Here is a 17,697-nt window from a genome sequence, read left to right on the forward strand (position 1 = left end):
TGTGGTGAAACCTACAAGGCCACTGACTAAAAGCTGGGAGGAGGGATTGGGTTATAATGCTCTTTTTTTTTGGATGGCCTGGACTCAAGGGGCTGAAGAGTTTCTCCTGTGCAATAAACATCCAGGAATGCTTGGTTTAAATGTAGGGAGGGTATATTTCAAATAACCAGGACAATAATGAGGCACTAGGGAAGGTGTCTGCTTTACTTTGCTGCCTAGATATGGCAAATGTTTGTCTGTCTGTTGCACAGCTGACTGAGCTCATGGTTAGTTATAATTAGACATCTGCAAACTAAGCCAAAACGTTTACCTCACATTTCATCAGATCAGTCTTTGTTCTTTAGCAACGAATGCTTGAATTGAAAGTTTCCCTCCATGAAATACTATGTTCTATCATTCCGATAGGAACTGCACCATCAGTTCCTTCATCAGAAAGAATAATTATTGAATTTATCGGCTCCACAAATGGGATTTTAAATGACCAGAGTTACACTGACTTGGCCACATTTTTATTTTACCTCCACCCAAGAATTCTCAAAGTTCATGAATCAGAATCTCTGTCTTCACTTTTTACAAATTACAGGTCATTCAGAATTCTGTAGCCCATGTTTTGTCTGTGGTTTTGGCAGCCTGAGCCTTGTCACAGTAAGCTGCTGTCAAATCCCTCTGAAATGCTGGCACTCCCCATCTCAGTCCCTCCACTGTGTGTTACTGCACGCATCTCCCTTCTCCAACGCCACTCTATATTTCCCTCTCATTTCACTGCCATCAATCACTGCTCTCAGCATTTTGGTTCTGTTTTCCACACTTTCTCCTGAAATCAAGTTTGCTGGCCACTCTCTTCCCTGCTTTCAAGAGTCTCAAAATCCCGCAATTTGGCCCTGTTCTAAATCATCTATTTATCCCAGTCCTGATGCAGGATCTTGACCTGAAATGGTGACAACTCCTCCCCCCACAGATGCTGCTCGACCCGTTGAGTTCCTCCAGCAGATAGTTTGTTGCTCCAGATTCCAGCAGTCACTGGTGTCCCTATTTATCTTTCACTCCTGCCTAATGCCTAATTTTAACATTCTGAAATGTTTATATAAATAGGAAAATCTAAAAATGCAGCGAGTTTGGACCCATAGTAAATGTTACGTACCTGTTATCTATCAATACATTTTCAAAGTTGTCACCAACAATATTCTGAAACTTCAGAGCACAGCAACTCTGGAAATGGGTCAACATAATTTATTCCATGTTAAAATGTACAGCATCCTTTGAAGTGACTGGCTAGAAGGATAATTGATAAATACAAGTGCATCTCACTTGTCTGTGTCCTATTTTTATACATGTATCCAGCTTTTTCCTCTCAATCCTTACAGTCACCATGTACAAGTACAAAGGCTACAAAAAGTAAGCAATATAAACAGACACAAATACTTTTGCTTTTTACATGCGTTTTGTAAGCATATGTTGGTCTATTCACACACTACGGATCTAAGTTTTTTTAAAATAGAACTTCAATATTCTCTAAAGATAGAAAAATCTACTGATGGAATGCCAATGAATAGTTAAAGATGTTCATCATTGGGCAACACATCTCTGAACAGTTACTCAGACAATAGTTTTGCTGCTGAGTGAAAAAGCTTTGCCTTATCCGAAACTGACATGTACAAATATTCAGATATGCTGTTAACAGAATTTGTGTGTTCATTTGTCAAACAGAATACTTCGCAATCATTTAAAAAACAGAAAGCTGCCTCACTGAAGAAAGAAATTAGGTATAAAAAGAAATATTTCAATTATACACTAAACATTTTTGCAAGTAACCTCTTCAAAACTGCCAAATGAACTCAAGGTCTAGCTTTTACATTTTTTTTACAGTCTCAGAATTAACAAAAATATAGTTTTCATTTTACTTCAAAGCTAGTAAAACCTAATAAAGGCAAAACATAACAAATGGCTTGCTGTTAAACACAACACATTCCTGTTTTACTAAAGGACACACTGTCACAAACAAATTCTTTCAATGATGTTCTGTTGCATGCTGAATTAGGCCATCAGCTTCACAAAAATCAAATATACTTGTACTGTATAACAGAAGTCCAAGGAACAAAGACATCCCATATACAGCCTCAGGTGTGGTTAAGTTGTCTTCTCTGAGGGCTTTTTTCTTCTCAACTGGCCAAATCCTCTCCAAGGGCAAATAGGCACATTGAAAGTTTCTAACACACAGCGTGCTGCTTCGGTTTCCATACCTGTTTTGAAGACGTAGTCTGTCCAAGCCAAACACAAAGGAAAAATACGAATATGCCTAGATGAAAACAACTCCTACCCAACTTGACTTAAAAAATAAATAAGGCTTCCTTCTGTCAACAGATTGAACACAAAGTGCCATTAATAATTTCTTCAAAATTATTTTATCATGACAGTTCAGCAAAATAGCTGGTCTTCAAAGTAGATCACCTTACACAGAGTTACTTATATGTTGGATTTGCTTCCAGCTATGCAGATCTCCCTTTTATTACCTTATCTCAGCCAAATCTACCTCCTCATATAGGAGCCATTCAAAGGCTGTTTAGTCATGCCAGTGTTCATGTGACTATAATGAGCTGGTGGTGTGTACATCACGTTGCCATGTGGAGTACTTTGCATTGATTGTTGGGTGTATGGCTGACTTCCCATCATGCTCATTTGCATCTGCATGGGGTATTGGGCAGTTTGATTCATGTAAGCTGGATTTCCATGGTAACCACTGTTCATCATGGACTGAGTCATCCTGTAGCCATTCATAGCATTCAATGCATTCATATTCATGGAATTGACATTGTAAGGTGGTGCTGACATGAGGCCCATGTTCATGCCACGCTGCATGCTCAGAGACCGTGGTGCTGGCTGCATGGCCACTGCTGATGTGGCGCGGCCATAGATCTGCTGCTGGTGTGCAGCCGCAGGTGAGATGGGCACTGACTTGGAGCGTATGGCAACATGGCCTTTTGTTGACATTTGTGTTGGCAATCTTTGGGTGTGAGGGATTCCAATGTTTGGGGCTGCCATATTGCGCTGTAGAAGTGGTGATGCCAGATTCATTGGTGGTGGGGTGAGATTTGGTGGGGGGGTCATTGTAGGTTGTGCTTGGGCTCCCCCAGATAAGGAATGAGGTGACTGTGGAAGCTGGACAAGGCCAGAGTGTGGGGTGGACAGAGAGACACTAGTTGCATAGGAAGTAACGGCAGCTGAATGGTTATAAGGCAATGGATGGTCCATGATTGTATTAGTTAGCTGTTGTAATTTGGCCAGGCTAAAATTGGCAGATGGCTGTGGATAGCCCCCAGTTCCAAAATCACCCTGGCCCATTCTTTCATAGATGCTGATGGTTGAGCTTCCTGTTTCGGCAATGTCTGTCATTTGTATTGCTTGTGCAAAACTGGCAGTCATGCTGCACTGTGCCAACTGCTGTGGTTGATTGTTACTTGGAGATCTTTCAATTATACAATTCTGGGGAGATTTAACGCTGCAGTTTGGTGGAGAGTTGATGCTGTTTTGCTGCATCATACTACAACTACCATTGATGTTAGTCATCTGCTGAGTAACTGCACAACTACTCTGAGTAAGGCTACTGGAAGATATGTTACTGTACGAGCAACTATTCTGCGTCGTATTGTTGCCACAAATGCTGTTTCCCATGGACGAGTCATAGCTGCTTGGATTCTCATAGTTTTCAGTTGTGCTCTCAATACTGCCTAGATCACTGAAGCCACTGTCCACAACCTGTTGTGAATGGTCAGAAACTGAAGGGACATCCATTATTGGGCTGGTTTCTATGTTCTGTAAAGGTGGTGCAGAAATAGCACTCTGATCAGGGCTGATCTGAGTGTAGGTGTTGTCAATGGGAGGCACACTAGGGCTGCTCACAGAACGAACAGACTGGCTGGGATTTGAATGAACAGATGAAAGAGGACTGCTGTGGTCTGACTGATGGCTGTCATCCATCGTGGTCACTTGTGGACTCTGCTCTGTATGAGAGTAACTCTGCAGGTTCCTACAGGCCTCCATGGTCTCTGCACAGTCTTGGTAGGTATTTATTTGCTCACTGTTTTCTTGTTCACCATTTTCTTGTGTCAATGATTGAACAGCTTGCACTGTTTCTGTGTCAGGCTCTGCATTTATATTTTCCTCTCTATATTCTGGGGTCTGCTTTCCATTATCCTTACTATCCTGGTTGTTGGCATGATCTTCGTCTGAATCTGGTGTGTGCTCTGAGATCTCTTCATGATCATTGTTTTGATCTTCATCAGAATCTGGCACAGGCTGAGCACTTTGATCCATTTCATCTTTCTGCTCTGTATAATTGCTTGGAATATTTAACTCTAAGAATGGCTCCTGGTTTGGTGATTCTTCCTCTGGGTTTTCTTTCACTGCTGCGATACACTCCATGTGACTGTCATCTTCATCATCTGCATCATGATCTTCATTCTGATTTGTCTCCTCCTCCTCGTCATCTTCCTCTTGCTCAGGATTATGAGTTTCATCTTCAGCAACTCTACCAGTAAACTCGTGCTCTGTTTTAGCTGGTTCTTCCATAGGTTCCTTTCCCTGACTCAATGGGCAAGTAGATTTAACTGAAGATTCTGGCTTTTGCTCATTTTCAAGTTCATCTTCCTTTGTTATTGAAGGGGCTTCGTCACCATGCTTCTCACCAACAGCGTTCTGTTCAGAGACTATGTGCTTCTCCTCTGCTGCGACAGGTTGCTCAGGCTCCAGGGGAGTTTCTGGTGGTGTATACAGGTTGAGTTTAAAGCCAGTTTTATTTTCAGCTTTACGTCTCCATTTAGCTGGACCACGCTTCACTCCTTTTGGCCAACCTTTTTTGCGTTTCACAACTCTTGCTATAGGCTCAGAATCAACAGAGTTTTCCTCAGTGTTCTCTTTTGAAGAGATATCAGTATTTGCTTTATCTGGGCAAGAAAAAAAGAAACTTGTTTTAAGTGCTTACTGCTACCCAGTTGAATAACAACGGTGATTAAAATATCTACAGTTCATGTTAGTGTAGCAAGTTAAATAAAACATTACTTGTAGAGATAACAAAAATGATCAATTATTGTATAAAAGTGGTTTCTGCTCAGATAAAGGCAAATCTTAACTGAAATTTTATGCTTCACATAGAAATAATCTTTTATATATCATTTGCATAAGTAGGTAAGCAAATTAACTTAATCAGAGTAAAGGTTTAACAAAATGCTAAATTGATAAAACTCCTAATGAAGCTAAATGATGTCCATTAATTAAGGTTGAATTAAATCAAACAAAGAGTCCTGCCATTTAGACCTCTTTACATCAGTTATAAAAATCTATTTTGGTTATTTGTTTTGTGATTAGACTATTTAACCACTGATATTTTTAATCAGTTTGGCACAACATTGTTCCTGTGCTGTACTGTTCCTTGTTCTATGATACCATGCTCAAGGAAGAAGACTGCTTGTGGTCTAGCTCCTGGTAACCATCCAGTGCCTTCTTCTCAAAGTGTGATGTGGACATGGGTGAAAACAGGATTCACTTAGCGATGATGCTATCTGCTGTGCTTGGAAAGCCTGAGTCTTGGGTGAGGTGTCAGAGGCTGTCTTTGCCCAAGAACCTTACCCTGCTAACAGATCAAGGCCTCTGCAAGAGAAGGGGGTGAAGGGGAAAAGGAGAAAAATATTTTTGACCAAGTCATTTTATAAGAGTGTAATTATTCTGCCTGTGTTTCTAACGGTCAATTCTTGCAGAGCAGATTATTCACATTTAATTAACACCACTATCAATGCACAATATAGGATGTTGGTGAGACTGCACCTGGAGTACTGTGTGCAGTTCTGGTGGCCAAACTATAGGAAGGATGTGATCAAGCTAGAGAGGGTGCAACAAAGATTCACAAGGATATTGCCAGGACTGGAGGGTTTGAGTTATGAGGAGAGAATGGTTAAGCTGGGACTGTTTTCCCTGGAGTGAAGGAGGCTGAGGGGTGAACTTATAGAGGTTTATAAAATCATGAGGGCATTGATAAGGTGGATGGTCACAGTCTTTTCCCCAGGGTAGGGGAGTCTAAAACTAGAGGGCACAGGTTTAAGGTGAGTGGGGAAAGATTTAAAGGGACCTGAGGTGCAAGTTTTTCACACAAAGGGTGGTGGGTATCTGGAACAAGCTGCCAACGCAAGTAGTAGAGAAAGGTACAATTACAAGGTTTAGAAGATATTTAGACAAGTACATGGGTAAGAAAGGTTTAGAGGGATACCGGCCAAATGCAGGCAAATGGGTCTAGTTCAGGAAGGCACCTTGGTGGGCGTGGACAAGTTGAGTTGAAGGGCATGAATGACAATTACTCTATTGCAATTATATATTGGTATGTTTTGTTCAGTAGGACAAGATGAAAATAACAGTACCAAAGAGTTATCAGTACTCACTCTTGCAGAAATTTGATTTGTGATACTGTGCAAAATAATATTCACTATGTTGTAAATGTAGCCAATTATACCAGCTCTAATGATCATTTTAGGGCTAGTAAATATTTTAATAGCAACCAAAAATATAATCCAGAAGGGATTATCATTTGCACTGTTTTCTATAAGCAAGGAATACACCAAATGATATACTCAGTGTTCTCCAACTAAATAACACCTACAAATTTATTACTGATGGCATTTCAAGTATTTATTGAGTGCTTGAATCCTCTATATCCTTTGTTAAATTTAAGCTATCAAAATAATCATTTGGCAAAAGATATGATTTTCTTTGTGTCCTCTGGGCTCTATGTAAGATCTGTGGCCGAGGATAGGCCACTGATAAAGTTACTGAAGTAAGGGTTTATTAGATAAAATATTCCAAACTGAACATATTTGGAAATGGACTGGAATATTTATTTAGTCAAAAATACATTTAAAAAATGAAAGATATTTTCTTCACTTTCTCCCACATCATGGCATCCCTGTAGGAAGCAGCAATTCATACGCCTCTTTAAGCTGGATGGGAAATTGATCATGTTAGTGCAGAATTAATTTTTCCATTTAACTGGGGCACACTTTGGGCTGCTGAGCACCATCACAAAGTAGCAAACCCGAAATTTAGAATCCAGCATGTGAGGGAACCACATGAGAAGCTCATGTTCCACTACAGTGTGGTGCACTGCACTTGGCTCCACTATGTGCCAGATCTCTAGAAACACCAACACAAAAGACAAAACTGCTAGGAGATAGATAAAAGAAAGAAAATCCAGTAAAAGAACAGTTATTGCATCTAAAATTAATTTTTTATAAAAAAATACCTTTGAGGAATAAATTATCTTTACTTTTGTATAAAAAAAGCACCTGACTGCACTGTTTGCAGTATTTTACTATGATGCAGACCATTATTTAGGTCTTTACAAAAATCCTTTCAAAAATGAAACCACTCTTGTTTACAATTCAGTCATACACATAATTATACATTATTGGCACAGTACACACTTTCATACATCTCTAGATTGTTCACACAATGTACATGATTATACATTTATACATGTTAGTACAATGTACAAGGTCAAATATTTAACACCAACAGCACACTGTCCACTGCCATACTTCTATATATCATGATTACAGTGAACACTGCAATTCAGTTACATATTGTTAGTATAACATACACTGTGCACATTAAGATGAGCAGAGATGAACCTAACAGTGGCATATTGAGAGTGGAGAAGAATAATTCTGTTGAATGGCAGGCTTGGTCTAGAGGCTGTTACGTTAATGATAATAGAACCTTTTTGCCTGAATTATAGAGTTTTGTACATGTCCAGTCTAATGGGCTAATGCATGCACATTTCATAGAGTCATTTATTGATATCCTGTTTCACACAGAACACCATGACAAAATACAGAAGAGAATGTATTGAGTCTGACTCTAATTAGCATTCAGTGAAATTTTAGATTTTTGAGTACATTTGGAAAGTATGAAAAGTTGTATCACAAAGTGCAGCTTCTAGCACTCTGCAGAGGATTTAAGATCATACTTATGTAAATAGAAAGGGATGTGTTATATATCCAAAGATTGATTTTAATTTGCTACAGATGGAAATGATAATAGATTTTTACTGGTAAAGGATAGTGGTTGCAGACGTATATAAGGAGATATGGTGTACACATTCACAATGAAGTGTAAAGATTACTTCAAACATAGCCAAACTCTGCTGTCAGCAACTTCGATTGGGTTGTTTCCTGATTTAAGAAGACTTGCCTAAATGCTGATAAGTAAAATTCTAAGCAGAACTTTTGCTGACAGCTGCTAGTACCAGGCCAAAGTATAATGCTTCTAGACAGTTCAAACCAGAAGCGAAAAGTTAGAGGCACTGTAACGTTTACTTTAAACTGGGAATTCTGCTCTTCTACTTTCCTTGTTTAAGCCTCAAGTGCCAGCCTTAGGCTGACTTTCCCCTCCTTCTCCCTTACTGTCACAGCTACTTCAAAGCTTTTAAATCTTCTGTTTAAAGTCTTTATTATTATCCAAAAATGGAGAATTATGTTAACAGTTAGTCATGATAGTTTTGTACCTGTATGCTGTTCTTTCTCAGGAGTTTCATCTGCACTTTTGCAGAAATCTTCTCCTTCATCTGACTGATTCTTCTTTTTTAAGTCCAAATTGCCACAGCGATGCCTGAAGTAATTCTTGTTTTCATCGTCACATTCATAATTCTCCTCTTCTTCACAAGTAGGTTCCAAGCAAGGCATTTGACCCTCATTATCAGAGTTCTCAAAGGCTTCATGAAGTACCTCCGTTGTTTCTGAAATAGTCTCAGTGGTAACGCTGCTGTTGTGCCTCCGCCGCTTCCGCCCCCTCTTCTTTCTGTGTATGAGTGGCCTCTGAAAAAGCCAGAGTTCTCTGATTATTACAGTCATTTTATTTGCTGCATTTCAGCACTTGTAGCAGAAACTAAATACAATGAATACCAATAGTGAAATTTTAACTCTGGTCAGGTTTGGGATGGACCAGTAGTGAGACCAATTTAAAATGCACGTATTCCTGCTGAGAACAGCCTCTTTGTACCTTAACCAGGCCTCCTTATAATTTGACTGACAGGTGTCTGATATATGATTAGGACAGGCAAATCACACATTGGGCAAGTATACCAGAAATGGATTTCACTGTGAAGAAATGTGAGGTCCCTAAGTCTGTATCCATGGAAAATAAACAGATATAGAGTTGCATAATCATACTGCAAAGAAACAGGTCCTTTACCCCACTGACTCTGTGCCAAGCATCAACCACCCATTTACACTAATTCCTATTTTATTTTCCCCACATTCCCATCAACTCCATCCCCCCACCACCCCCCCCCCCCCACCAGATTCTACCACACACCTGCACATTAGGGCCAATTTATCTATAAACCCATATAACTGAAGCCCTCAGAGGAAAACCGTGCAGTCACAGGAAGAAAGTGCAAACTTCACATAGAGAGCACTGGAAGTCAGGATTGAACCTGGGTCATAGGACAGTGCATCTAAATTGTTGAGGGAAAAGTTAGATTTGGGCATCTACTTATATAAATCCACATCTATAAACCAATTAAAGCATTTGAACAAGTAGGAAATGCAATAAAATGTCACTTGGAATTTTGGCTTTTATGGTAACAGTGTTGGAATACAGAAAGAATAAAGTTATGCTTCATTTGTACAGAGCCATGGGCTGAACACCTTGACTGACGTGTACAGTTCTGGAGAGTACACTCTGAAAGGATAGTACAAATTCATCAGAATGATTTCAGGAGGTTAAAGGAGTGAATTATAATTACTGTTTACAAAAAACTTTGTTCGTGTTCTCTTCAGGAAAAAATTGGGGAAATCACCCAAAACATTACAAATGCCAAAATAATTGAAGTTTAAAAGAGAACAATAGATTTTTCTTAGGGAAAGGCATTATAAAGTTCTTTGAAATAATGTTATTGGCTCCTGCATGTCCTCAGCAGATGGGGGACGATGAGGAATGTGATAATGTTGAAATATTGCATATCTTAAGTTCATAAACTAAATCGTGAAATTGTGAAACTTTCTAAAGCAAAGCTTCCAAGAGGGTAATCTTGTTATTTGTCATTAGAGAAAAAATGACATTTTTTTGTTGAGGAACTTTGGCCCCAGGCACTTTAATCAAACCTAACTCAGATTAAATGAGAGAAATTCAGAGGGATCTAGGTATTCTAGCACATCAATTACAAAAAAGTTAACGAGCAGGTCCAACAAGTAGTTAAGAAGGAAAACAGCAAGTTGGCCTTTACTGTGAAGGGTTGGAGTTTAAGAATAGGGAGGTTTTGTTACAGTTGTACAGGGTGTTGGTGAGGCCACACCTGGATACTGTGCATAGTTTTGTTCCCTTACCTAAAAAAAGGATATGGTAGCATTGTGGGCGGTCCAAAGGAGATTCACTAGGGTAATTCCTGGGATGAGAGGGATGTCCTATCAAGAGAGGCTGGACAGTTTGGGTCTGTATTCCTTGGAGTTTAGAAGAATGGGGGGCGAACTTAGTCAAACACACAAGATCCTAAGGGGGCTTGACGGGAGGTGCTGAGATGTTTTCATTAGTGGGGGAGTCACAAACAAGGGGACATAACCACAAGGGCCCAGTCAATTAAAACTGAGGTGCATAGAAACCTCTTCTGAGAGATTAGTGAATCTCTGGAATTCTCTGCCCGAGGGTGGTGGAGGTCAGATCATTACATATATTTAAGATGTACATAAATATTTGAAAGATCAAGGAATTGAGGGTTATGGGGTACTGGCACAGAAGAGGAGTTGGGGTCAGCACTCCTGCCCCTGTTCTTGTGTAAAATACACCAGGGGGCAGTGTTGCACTGACATTGAGGATAAAATGTATTGCATCAATTATTCCTGCAATATTCGGAGCACACAATTTCCTAATAATTTTTAGGTTAATGAAATAATGGAACACAGAAAACATTCAAATAAAAATCAGATAAAGTATGGTGGGATGAATGGTTTTCTCTGATCATTCAATAGTAATGATACATAATTTGTCACTCTTTAGTTAACATTAGCATCACTTCATAGCAATGAGACAATTTAACTCCCCCACCACTTTCAAGATCTTTATTTTAAACCACATGCAATATTGCCTCATTACAAATAACATTTGAGGTTAAACAATATTTTCTGAAGTAGCACAAAATTATACCTCATTCTAACTTAAATGCTCGTTCAAAATTTAAATGGTTCAGAAATTTGAAAATAATGAATTTATGTTTTTCAGTGCCATTTCAGTGTGTTTATTCTTTTATTAATTCTCAAAAATCTTCACAAACTGTTCCATGTATAGATAATTACACTGAAGTCTAACAACACTATTGGCATATTGGTAAACTATGAGGTTTTTATGCAGGCGAGAAGTTGCCAGAAGAACCTGTAATGTTATCAGTTAGTAATTCCTGGTGAACAATGTTGGTCAGTCACTGAGTGAGTCCCCTGCTCTTTGAAATATTACCAAAGGATCAATAATGCTTTTTTAAAATGTGTTTGATTTAATCTCTCACTTCAAGGATGACAACTTTGATGCTGCACTGAAGTGTCTGCCCATATCATTTGTTCAAATTGGCAGCCTACTGTCCCATGGCACTGTATTTTACTACCGACTAGTACTCTGAAAAATTATTTGGCTGATTTACTTGATTTGATCTGTTTTCAATCTTAAACATTCTGGAAGGGACAAAAGATGTTTATTTAAATTTAAGTAACTGGAAAACAAGGTTCTTCATTTTAACGCACCTTCCTCTTTGGCCCTCTGAACAGGGACTTTGCTGTGCCTGGTGATGAACAGGGCTGGGTTTCATCATTCTCATCTTCATCTTCCTCTTCACTGATTTCATTTGGAGGCTCCACTATCAATTCACTATTGGCAGGTGGAGACACAGACTGTGAAAACCTGTTTCTACATGGTGCATTATTAACGGAATGCATATTGGTCTGCGTTTCAGTATACTGCTCTTGTTCCTTCTCCCAGCAGCTAGCTTGTTCCATCAGTTGCTCAGCCTAAATTTGGAAGCAGAGAAACACGACATAAATTCAGCAATTATTAACCTCCGTCATTTGGCTGTAAATTAACAGTTGAGTCAAATACAATTATCTACTTTCTAATGAAATTGTTCCAAGCTGAATCCAATAGCAGCTTGTTCATAATAGATATAATGAGCAGCCTAAGAATTTTTCATGGAACATTTGGAACCACGCATTATCAAGTGAATAGATTTAAGTGGTTTTGCACCACAGCACATGCCATTGATGGGACAACCTTGTAGTACTCCTCAACCATATTCAATTATTTAAAGACAACTTGTTAAGTTTTTCAGTTAAGTAAGTACAGGCACACAACCTAGGGAGGCAGAAGGCTACAAGTTCAAGATCCAGTCCAGATATCTGGACAAACAATCTCGGCTACACATCAGTGTGGTACCGACATGGTGCTTCACTGGAGGTGACATTCCTAAAATGAGGTCTTAAATAGGTCCTGTCTACCTTCTATATGAATGTTAATGAACCTAATGCACCATTCAAAACAAATGATTTTGCTATACTGGCTTGACCAATGCTACTGTGGTGAGTTATCTCATCACCTACCTCACTTGTTTGTGACAGTGACTTCAAAAGTACTTCATTAAATTTGTGACACTTGGGAATCGCATGGAAATTTCTTGACACTTACCCAACTGCGTAATGACGTGAGGAGTTTAATTTTAGGTTAAGATATGCAGAGTTTATCATTTTAATTCAACAAAACTTAGAAAAAATAAGAATTTCTATTTTGATTTCTGTATAGATAGAATGGCTTGGATTTGAAATGGAGGCTGTTATTTTCATTATATACACAGCAACAAGCCTCAGATGCCTGTCTACACTAACAAAAGAGTTGTCCAAAAGCCAGCTGACAGATAATTAAAATGTTAATGCACTGCACATTCATCAGATTTCAACTCTGTCTATTGGGCTTTTGCAGTGACATCAAATGACATGCAATACGCATTTTGATGATGCAAACACAAAATTATACTCTCCATACAAGTCTGGTAGAAGATGCAGCCTTGCACCCTACAGTAGGCCTTCGTAGAAGTTTGATGCCAGCTTCAGCATTATTTAATGGGGGCCTGACTCTACCTAGCTGGGAAGTTTGGGAAATCTAACTTCTTTCAAATAAATTGTCCTAAAATCTCCCTCATTTGATATCCTTATCAACCTCCTTCACCATCCAATATCACCCTCTGCCACTGGTTGTCTTCACAATCAATCTATTCCCCCAACCTGTCCCCAAGAAAACTGTCTCTAAAACAAGCTTCTCTATCCATCCTTCCTGTTCATGGTATCTCTTCAACATTCGCTGCCCTACAACCTTCCCAGCCCTGAGATTCCCTTCCCATTCCATCCTCTCCCCAATTCCCATCTAATCCCTGCCCTCATCTCATTCCCCATTCTCCTGCAATCCTCTCCCATCTCCCTAATCCTTTGGACTTTGCTACTTCTGGTAATTTCAGATTTTATTTATCCCCTCCTAGTTTCATATTGTGTAGTGACACCTTTCATTATTCACTAGCTTCAACCTTACTCTTTCAGTTGGCATCACCATGTGTCATTTAACCTCTCTTGGTCTCTATCACACAACTTCCTTTTGTTCTCTCTGAACCAACACACACAAAAAGTGCTGGAGGAACTCAGCAGGTCAGGCAGCATCTGTGGAGAGAAATAAGCAGTCGACGTTTCGGGTCGAGACCCTTCATCAGGGCTGGAAAGGAAGAGGGCAGAAGCCAGAATAAGAAGGTCGGGGGAGGAGCACAAGCAGGCAGGTGATAGGCGAGCCCAGGTGAGGGGGGGAAGGTAGGAAGGTGGGGGAGGGGGGAAGGTAGGAGGGTGGGGGAGGGGGGGATGTAAGAAGCTTAGAGGTGATAGGTAGAAGAGGCAAAGGGCTGAAGAAGGAGGAATCAGACTCTGATCCTCCTCCTTTCCCTGCAAATTAAAACATATTTTATTTCCTACATTAATTATTAGTAAATCCGAACTAGGAAACATTCAATACAAGTTCTTGTTTCTCTCTTCACAGGCTCTGCCTGACATTTGCAGTATTTCCAAATGTTTCTGCAATTTGCATTCTGTAGAGAGGACCATACAGAGCACGCACAAGAATACATACTTTATTTCAGGACAGCCTTGTTCTGAGTTTATGTGAGTTTACCTCTGAACACAACAGACTGTTGGGGGAAAGCCCAAACCATAATTCTGACACTCAGCCTAAAGATGCCCTTAACATCAGTCTCCTGCTGGCCCAGCATGTCAGAAGGTGTTACTGCAGGTCCACATTATGCACACCTTGCAAAGGCAAAATCTAAAAGCAGAACCAGAGTATTGAAGCTAATGACCTTTTATTGCAACTGATGAGCATCAAGCTGAAATGTTCATTCTGTTTTTCTCTTACCACAGATGCTGCCTGAGGTGCTTAGTTTTTATTTAAGTTAAAAATTGACTTTGGCAATAGGTGTGTAGGCTAAAAGTACTTGGCCAGGATTATTTGTAAATTAAACAGTACACTAAAGGTAGACAAATTCAATTAAAATTAAAAACCAGAATCAATCCAGACGGATTTTTTTTAGAACTATCACCGCAAAGCTTGACAACTGAAAATCTGGGTGAAACAATCAGTTGTCTGATGCCAGGCTTTCAAGATGAGATGTCATAAGTGGACGATGTGAATACTAATTTGTCAGTGGCACTCAAATACATTTGCCAGAATTAAAGCTCAGCAGCTGAGCTGTGATTTATGTCATGGGATTTATTTCATGCTACATCCATTGCTTTTCAATGAAACAAACTGTGTGATTAACAGATCTGTCACTTTTCGAGATGAGGTGTTAATGTCTAGATATTGCCATTTCCCCAGATGACATTTTGCTCATATTATGGATTCCTCCAATGGTTCACAATTCTGACACAACAGAAGGGTCTGTGTCACCCTATTCTGCATATGTAATGTACTTCACAAAAGTAATTCCAGCTATCAATGCAACTCTATATTCTTTGATAAAAAAAGTTGCTGGTTTTCCAGAGATACAATGACTGTAGTTCTCCACTTGAAGTTTCTTCTTTAACTCTAGCTATTTTAATAAATATATAAAGACAAATATCATGGAATGTGCCTGTAGCCAGAGAGTGGCAAACACCAAAATGGTAATTAAACAGCCAAGGAATGAGAAGATGACAATGTTGTGTTCAGAAGCAAAGATCAGATTAATTTCAGGGTTGTAATCTCTGGATTGCTCTCGGTGCCATGCCTAGTGAGGGCAGGAGTAGGAGGACAGAGCAGATGAATGCGTGGCTGAGGATCTGGTGCAGGAGGGAAGGTTCAGGTTCTTCAGGTCCATTGGGATTTCTTCTGGGGCAGAGGTCATTCTAAGCACCTTTTGAACAGAACGGCAATGAAATGACACCACCCACCCTGACAGCCTCCGACGCAGCAGTACCCTCAGTCATCATTGCAGACGTCAGATCAGCCTGTCTGAGAGTGATCCCATGAAAAGTGTCTTGCACGGATGGAGTCCCCAGCCGTGTCCTCAGATCCTGCAAGGATCAGCTGGTGGGAGTACTCGCAAACATTTTTAACCTCTCCCTACTCCAATCTGAGCTTCCCAACTTCTTTAAGAAGACCACTGTCATCATGGTGTCAAAGAAAAATAAGGTAGCATGCCTTAATGACCTCCACCTGATGGCTCTGACATCCACCATCATGAAGTGCTTCAAGAGTCTGCTCAGGGCACACATCAACTCCAGCCTCCCAGAAAACCTCAACCCACTGCAATTCACCTACTGCCAAAACAGGTCCACAGCAGACGCAGTTGCCCTGACCCTACACTCATCTCTGGACCATCTAGATAACAAAGACATCTACGTCAGACTCCTAATTATTGACTATAGCTCTGCCTTCAATACCATAATTCCAAAGAAGCTCACCTCCAAACTCCTAGACCTGGGATTCAGCACCTTCCTCTGCAACTGGATCCTCGATTTCCTGACCAACAGACTGCAATCAGTAAGGATCGGCAGCAACACCTCCTCCACGATTATCCTCAACACTGGTGCTCTGCGAAGCTGCGTCCTCAGCACCTTACTTTACTCCCTATACACTCATGACTGTGTGGCCAAATTCTGCTGTAACTCCATCTACAAGTTTGCAGATGACACCACTGTAGTCGGCCAGATCTCAATGACGAGACGGAGTACAGGAAGGAGATAGAGAGCCTTATGGCATGGTGTCAAGACAACAACCTTTCCCTCAATGTCAGCAAAACAAAAGAGCTGGTCATTGACTTCAGGAAGCAGGGCAGAGTACAATTCCCTATTTGTATAAATGGTGCTGAGGTGGAGATGGTTGAGAGCTTCAAGTTCCTAGGTGTAAATATCACCAATAGCCTGTCCTGGTCCAACTATGTAGACACAATGGTGAAGAAAGTGCAGCAGCACCTCTACTTCTGCAGAAGGCCATGGAAATTTGGCATGTCCCCATTGACCCTCACCGATTTTTATCGGTGCCCCATAGAAAGCATCCTATCCAGATGTATCACAGCTTGTTATGGCAACTGCTCTGCCCAAGACCGCAAGAAATTGCATAGAGTTGGAGACACAGCCCAGGCTATCACGAAAACAAGTCTCCCCTCCAATGACGCTGCCCAGGGAAAACAGCAAACATATCAAAGACCCTCTGACTACACTCATTTTCTCTTCTCCACCCTTCTATCAGGCAGAATATACAAAAGCTTGAAAACACACATCACCAGGCACAAGGACAGTTTCTATCCTGCTGTTATAAGACCCTTGAACGGACCTCTTGTATGATAAAGGTGAACCCTGGATCTCTCAATCTACCTCGTTGTGGCCCTTACACCTTATTGTCTACCTGCACTGCACTTTCTCTATAACTGTAACATTATATTCTGCATTCTGTTATTAATTTTCCCTTTGTACTACCTCAATGTACTTAAATTTGGAATGATCTGTATGGATGGCATGCAAAACAAAGTTTTTCACTGTACTCAGTACATGTGACAAATAAACCAATTACCAAGACGGATGGGTTGCACTTGAGTTTGAGGGGGACAAACATCCTGGCAGGGAGATTTGCTAGTGCTATTCGGGAGGGAGGGCAGATGAACTCAGGGCATGGATCGGTACATGGGAGTGGGATATTATAGCCATAATAGAAACATGATTGAGGGAGGAGCAGGACAGGCAGCTTAATGTTCCAGGGTACAGATGCTACAGGCATGACAGAGGTAGAGGTAAGAGAAGAAGGAATTGCTTTTTTGATTAGGGAGAACATCACGGTAGTACTTAGAGAGGATACTCTTGGGGTTTGTCCAGTGAGAAATAAGAAGGGGGTGATTACTTCAATGGGATTGCATTCAAGTGCCCCAAGAGTCATTCTAATGTTTGCTATTTCTACCCTGGGATAAAGATTCTGGCAGTCTACCCCATCTCTGCATCTCATAATTTTATAAACTTCTATCAGGTCTCCCCTCAGCTTCCGATGTTCCAGGGTAAACAACCCAAGTTTGTCCAACCCCTCCTTATAACTCATGCCCTCTTATCCAGGCAGCATCCTGGTAAGCCTCTTCTGTACCCTTTCCAAAGCCTCCACATCCTTCCTGTAATGGAACGACCA

General features: G+C 40.4%; 1 protein-coding gene across 1 annotated transcript in view; it reads right to left on the reverse strand.

Annotated features, from left to right (window-relative positions):
• Window positions 1-1,215: 1,215 nt before the first annotated feature.
• The window catches only part of kat6b (K(lysine) acetyltransferase 6B), a 173,179-nt gene continuing 156,697 nt past the window's right edge, over window positions 1,216-17,697 (reverse strand). Inside the window, exons 15-17 of the mRNA XM_052041588.1 lie at window positions 11,769-12,032; window positions 8,546-8,855; window positions 1,216-4,940 (exon numbers count right to left, since the gene is read on the reverse strand). Of these exons, the coding sequence (XP_051897548.1) occupies window positions 2,527-4,940; window positions 8,546-8,855; window positions 11,769-12,032 (2,988 nt within the window). The 3' untranslated portion in view covers window positions 1,216-2,526. The remainder of the gene's footprint in view (window positions 4,941-8,545; window positions 8,856-11,768; window positions 12,033-17,697) is intronic.

Source organism: Pristis pectinata, chromosome 30, assembly GCF_009764475.1.
Source record: "Pristis pectinata isolate sPriPec2 chromosome 30, sPriPec2.1.pri, whole genome shotgun sequence".
Taxonomy (NCBI): domain Eukaryota; kingdom Metazoa; phylum Chordata; class Chondrichthyes; order Rhinopristiformes; family Pristidae; genus Pristis; species Pristis pectinata.